The 6,000-nt window shown below is 41.4% G+C and overlaps 1 protein-coding gene across 1 annotated transcript in view; it reads right to left on the bottom strand.

Annotated features, from left to right (window-relative positions):
* Positions 1–1,593: 1,593 nt before the first annotated feature.
* Positions 1,594–6,000, bottom strand: part of GXYLT1 (glucoside xylosyltransferase 1) — a 48,381-nt gene continuing 43,974 nt past the window's right edge. The window contains exon 10 of the mRNA XM_032220745.1: positions 1,594–2,145. Coding sequence (XP_032076636.1) covers positions 2,082–2,145 — 64 coding nt within the window. The 3' untranslated portion in view covers positions 1,594–2,081. The remainder of the gene's footprint in view (positions 2,146–6,000) is intronic.

Here is a 6,000-nt window from a genome sequence, read left to right as displayed (position 1 = left end):
TCTTTGAGAACACCTCTTCCTCCTCCACCTGCCCCGCTTTTGATAGAGGGAGAGCAACATTTCGAGATCCGTGAGATTTTGGACTCTCGTAAGCGGCGGAACTGTGTCCAGTACCTGGTGGCTTGGAAGCATTTTCCCCCATCTCACGCTGAATGGGTTGACGGGTCCCATGTTCGAGCGCCTCGTCTGCTCCGCAAGTTCTACTCTGCCTGACAAGCCCTGATTCTTGGACAGTCTCCTAATTTTCCTTTTTTTGTTGTTGTTTTTTCTCCCTTCCCCTTTCTCTCTTTCGTGTATTGTTGTCCGTCGGTTTGTGTTCTTTTCGTTTCTGCAGGTCTGACCGCCCTTATCTGGAGGAGGGCCGGATGTCAGCCTCTGCTTTGCTGCTGCTTCGGCTGCCATTGAAACGGGGAGGGGGGGGGGCTTGGTATTTAGGAAGGGAATCGTTATGTGCTGGAGGAAGATTCTAGACGCTGACCTGACCATCTCATTGCGCATGTGGAAGAGGGAGTTTCCCACCAAGGTTAACTGTCCAGCATTCCATCCTGGTGATGTTTTTTGAAGATATCTCCCACCTGACAGTTGGGTGAATTATAATTGGACTATGGACTGGGGTGCTAAGGGGAGGGGATTGAATTATACATGATATTCTTTGCTTTTGCGCCTAATTAACCAGATTCAGCTTAGCTTCGCTACTATTCATTTGTAATTAGTAAAAGTACACTTAATTTCAAACAAATGGAGTTGAGTGGTTTCTTTCCTGATTATTAAATGAAGTTGCACCTGACACCCAAATTTTGATCATGTGGCCATAGAGACTGCTGCAATGGATTAGTGTGAGGGCCAGCTATGTGTAACTTTTTTTGAAATACTGTTTTAATTTTGAATGGTTGCTAAACAAACGGTTGTAATTCAAGAACTTATGTTGTAATTCAAGAAGTATACTTGGAGTTAAAATATAAAATGTGTGTTTAAAAGAAAAAAAGTATTTATAGGGAGAAGAAAAAGAAATCAGTCAAAGTTCTTAGCTACAATATTTCTTAAGGAAATCCTTTCTAGTGAAGAGGGACTAAAATACCTGTAAATCTCCTGTTGCTATTCTCTGACTAAGGTAAGGACATTTTTTTTCTAGCAGTAAGTACACATCAATGCTATTTACTCTTTTCACAATACTCTACACAGTATCAAGCACAGACTTCATACTTTTGACAAAAATCTGCATGAATTTTTTTAATGTGTTATCTGCCAGTGCTGCTTTTTCCTTTTTTCCTTAGTACTTTCTCACTATGCATCTCACATCCTATATTTTCTTTATTACTTTTCCTAATGGTGGTTTTAATGTCCATAACTTTTTTTAATGATAGCATTGTTTTGTATATTTTGTATATCCATGATTTTAAACTAATCTTTCAGACATCCACATATTTGCAGCATGCTTTTGATTGTTAGTGAGCCATTGTCTTCCCTACAAAGTTGTCAGAAAGTTTATTTAGCACACATTCTGCCAATCAAAGTTCCAACCTTATGTCCCAAGAATAAAGTAGCTTTATTTTTTTTCAAAAAGCTGTTGATTTTCATTCCTGCTTATTACTTCTATTTATCAATCTTATATTCAAAATATAGCCCAAGTATTTATATAATCACATTTTGCACGTTTAGCATAATATTCAATGCAAAAAAAATGTTTTACTGCTGTTATTTTTTCTAAGCCAAGAGATTTCTTCAGTTTCTATAATCAGATAAAATTTGTCAGTTGTGCTTGCTATGCAATAGAATGATATCTGTATACAGTAAGGTTAGTTGCTTATTATTACACAATGATTATTTATAAGGGCTATGATATGGAACTGTTAAAGTGATTTTATTTCTGAGAAGGAAAGAATACAGTAGTCCTTGTATAGCAAAGTCCTTGTATTAGTATTTTCACTCTTCTTTGAGCAACATTGCATACAATACCTGTGATGCACTGTAAAGTTTTAGTTGGTAAAAATAAATTCTGCCAAAGCCAAGACTCTGCCATTTCTGACTTCAAAGTTGAATTGCATTTACTTTCGACAACTGCTGGCCCAGCTTCAAGTACACTAAAGCTTGGATAAGCATATGGAAAAGGGATCCATTGTGTAACTACGAATGAATATATCATACCTGAAATTGGAAAAACAGTGATAAAAATGTAACAAAGACTGAATGTCATAATAAAATAGGTAAATGTCGTTTTCCATGTGCTGCTTTTGAATTCACTGTTATAAACCTCATGCATCTGGCTATAAACAAAAGGTAAACAAAAGGAAGTTTACTTCAGCTTTTCTCATCAGCACAAGGAACAGTCTGTGAATCATGGTAAAATATTACTTTCCAGAATTCATGCTCTGTTCTGTAATGACCAGTTTTCTTCTAAACTTCAAAAAGACTGTCAAATACTGCATACTGATCAAATATTTTTAAAATCCTGTCTAGCCTTTGTGATAAGTATGCAGCACATAAAACTAGATGTCAGTTTGTGAGTGAGCCTAGATCCAAACAAGAACAGCTAGTCTTCAACTTAAGACCATAATTGAGTCCAAAACTTCTGTTGTTAAATGAGACATTTGTTAAGTGATTTTTGCCTCATTTATGATCTTTCTTACCACAGTTGTTAAGTGAATCACTGCACTTGATAAGTTAGTAATATAGTTGTGAAATGAATCTGGTATCCCCATTGGATTTGCTTGTCAAAAGGTTGCAAAAGGGGGTCACATGACCCCAAGACACGACAACTATCATAAATATGAATCAGTTGCCAAGTGTCTGAATTGTGATTATGTGACCATGGGGATGCTGCAATGGTCATAAGTGTGAACAACTTTTTCAAGTCACTTTTTTCAGTTTCACTGTAACATTGAACAGTCACTAAATGAACTGATGTAAGTCAAGGACTTCCTGTATATGCTGATTGAGGTTTCTGGAGTTGAGATAAATAGCACTGGTTTAATTTCACAGTTAACCATAGGTAACAGGAGAAAGCTCCCAGAATGAAATTTAATAATCTTTCCACATTTTATTTGGGCCTGAAAATGATGAATATATTAAAAGGGCTTATTATGGCTGGTTAGCATATACTGTATACTCAAGAAGATAATGGCTGAAAAATCCACTGCTCTTAAATAAAATAGCTAAAAGTCAAGTTTCTCTTAAGTCTAGTGACTATGTATTGGATCCTTTATGCATGGATTTATTTGATACTGTATTGGATGTAATGCACATGGATGCCAGAAGTATGAAAACTATTTGTCACTAATAGTCAAATCATCTTCTATTAGTGACAAATTGTTTCCATACTCCTAGCATCTCCTGGAAATGAAATTGTTTATCTGCTTTTTAATTTGGGTTTTTTTGGACAAAAATTGATTCTAGCAGACTTATTTTTTTAATGTTTTTTATTTTTAGACAGACATAGAAAAATGAAACATAAAACATAAAACATCTTCAATTACCTACAGTGTGTGGATTGGTTACAAGATTTTTGTGCATCCTTTCCATAGTCCTCACTTACCATTTATATAAAATCACATATCACCACCCAAACGATGCCCTTGCCGTGATATCCTGATGCCTAGAGGATGTGCGGATCTGGATGGGGAGGAACAGGCTCAAGCTCAATCCCTCCAAGACTGAGTGGCTGTGGTTTCCGTCATCCGGATTTGTGCATCTTGTTCCATCTTTGATGATAGGGGGAGAATTTTTAGCCCCCTCAGAGAGGGCCCGCAATCTGGGCGTCCTCCTGGATACGCGGCTTAGTTTAGAAGAATACCTGACGGCCGTGACTAGGAGGGCCTTTTACCAGGTTCGCTTGGTACGTCAGTTGCGCCCCTTCCTGGATCGGGATGCTCTGTGCACAGTCACTCATGCCCTCGTCCTTTCTCGCCTGTAATGCTCTCTACCTGGGGCTGCCCTTGAAAAGCACCCAGAGGCTTCAACTGGTCCAGAATGCAGCTGCGCGGATTATCATGGGGGCATCTAGGTGCTCCCATGTTACACCCCTTTTAGGTGGCCTGCACTGATTGCCGGTTGTCTTCCGGGTGCGATTCAAGGTACTAATTATGACCTTTAAAGCGCTCCATGGCTTAGGCCCAGGATACCTGTGAGATCACCTACTGCCACCAGTAGCCTCCCACCATCCAGTGCGATCCCAGAGTTGGCCTCCTCAGGGTGCCATCAGCCAGACAGTGTCGGAGAGTAACCAGACAGTAGCGACCCCTAGGGGGAGAGCCTTCTCTGTGGGAGCGCCTTCCCTCTGGAATGAGCTGCCCCCAGAGCTTCATATAATCCCCGACCTCCAGTCCTTCCGAAGCACCTTAAAAAGTTGGCCTTTCCAGCAAGCTAGCCTGGCCTGAACAAAACAAAATAACAATATATTTATATTGTTAATTTTAATCGAATTTATTTTTTAAAAATATTATTGTTAATCTTAATTGGGTTTGTTTTGGATATTCTATTTAATTTTTTTTAACTTTTGTAATATGTTTTTTTTTTAATGTTGTACGCCGCCCTGAGTCCTTGGGAGAAGGGCGGCATATAAATCCAATAAACCAAACCAAACCAAACATATTATCCAACAAATATATATGTATACATTATTATCATTGTAGGTCATTTATTTGATTATAACTATTATTCCTTCATTTTAACCGAGATATTCTAGATGCCGTATTTTCCCGAAAATAAGACAGGGTCTTATTTTCTTTTTACACACAAAATATGGCTTGGGCCTTATTATGAGGGGAGGGTTTATTGTTTTGGGGTTGCTGGGCAGCTGCTCTGTTGCGAGTGGGCTCCCAAAGAGCCGGGCACAGCCTCATGGGCGAATGGCTGTGTTGCGCTGTCGTAGCAGCGCAGCACAGCAGCCATGAAGCGACCACACTCATGAGCAGACACCTGGCAAACCCCCTTTCCAGCCAGGCACAGTGCCATTCACTGACCTAGGGGTATCGCCAAGCCGTGTGAGTGCCTGTTCGCCGCTGCCCAGCTCCTGCGGCTTGGCGCATTCAAAATGGCAGTAAATGGCGCTCTGCACAGCTGGAGGGGGGTTGCGTGAGCGGCTGTTCCGCTCTCGCTCACACATCTGCCAGCCTCACGATGCATGGCCCAGCTCTCTTCGCAGAGCCAGGGCACCTCCGCCACTGCCACATGGGGTTTTTTTGCGGCTTCCAAACCGAATCTTCCGGCAGTGGCCGCTCTATGGTTGTGGGCCAGCTGCCGGCAGAGCGTACAACCATAAAGCGTACAGCCACGCTCGTGCAACTCCTCCCCTCCAGCCATGCAGAGCACCATTTACTGCTATTTGAAGGCGGCGGGGGAGTCAGGCGGCGGCGAACAAGCACTCACACAGCTTGGCGATACCCCAATGTCAGTGAAGGGGGTTTTCCAGGTGGTTGCTCATGAGTGTGGGTGCTTCATGGCTGCTGTGCTGCGCTGCTGAGACAGCGCAACATAGCCATTCGCCCATGCCCAGCTCTTTGGGAGCCCGCTTGCAATAGAGCAGCCGCCCAGCAACCCCCCTCTTCAGCTGGGCACAGAGCCGCTCAACAACCTAGCGGTATCCTGAAGGTGCTAAGCAACACAATCACCTTTGCCTCCCCCCTGGTTCCCATGGCTTGACACCTTTGGGATACCGCTAGGATGGTGAGTGGCACTCTGCCTGGCCGGAGGTGGGGGGTTGTCCAGGGGACTTATTTGTGGGGGAGGGCTTATATTTTTGCCCACCAGAAAAATGTGGCATGGCCTTATTATCAGGACATATCGTAATTTCGGGGAAACCCGGTATTGGAGTCACTTATATTGTAACAATTCATTAAATCATCTTAAATCTATCCAGTAATAATGTATCTCTATGTTGTATTCTGTATCATTCTATAATTCTTGTATTATAAAATTATCTAGTGTCTTTCATTTCCATGTTTTTTTTATCTAACCACTAATAAAATAAATCCCATATCTTGTAATATTATCTTCTTGTTCTCT

This window comes from Thamnophis elegans, chromosome 7, assembly GCF_009769535.1.
Source record: "Thamnophis elegans isolate rThaEle1 chromosome 7, rThaEle1.pri, whole genome shotgun sequence".
Taxonomy (NCBI): Eukaryota; Metazoa; Chordata; class Lepidosauria; order Squamata; family Colubridae; genus Thamnophis; species Thamnophis elegans.
Note: the sequence above shows the minus strand (reverse complement) of the source record. Positions and strands in the feature narration are given on the sequence as shown.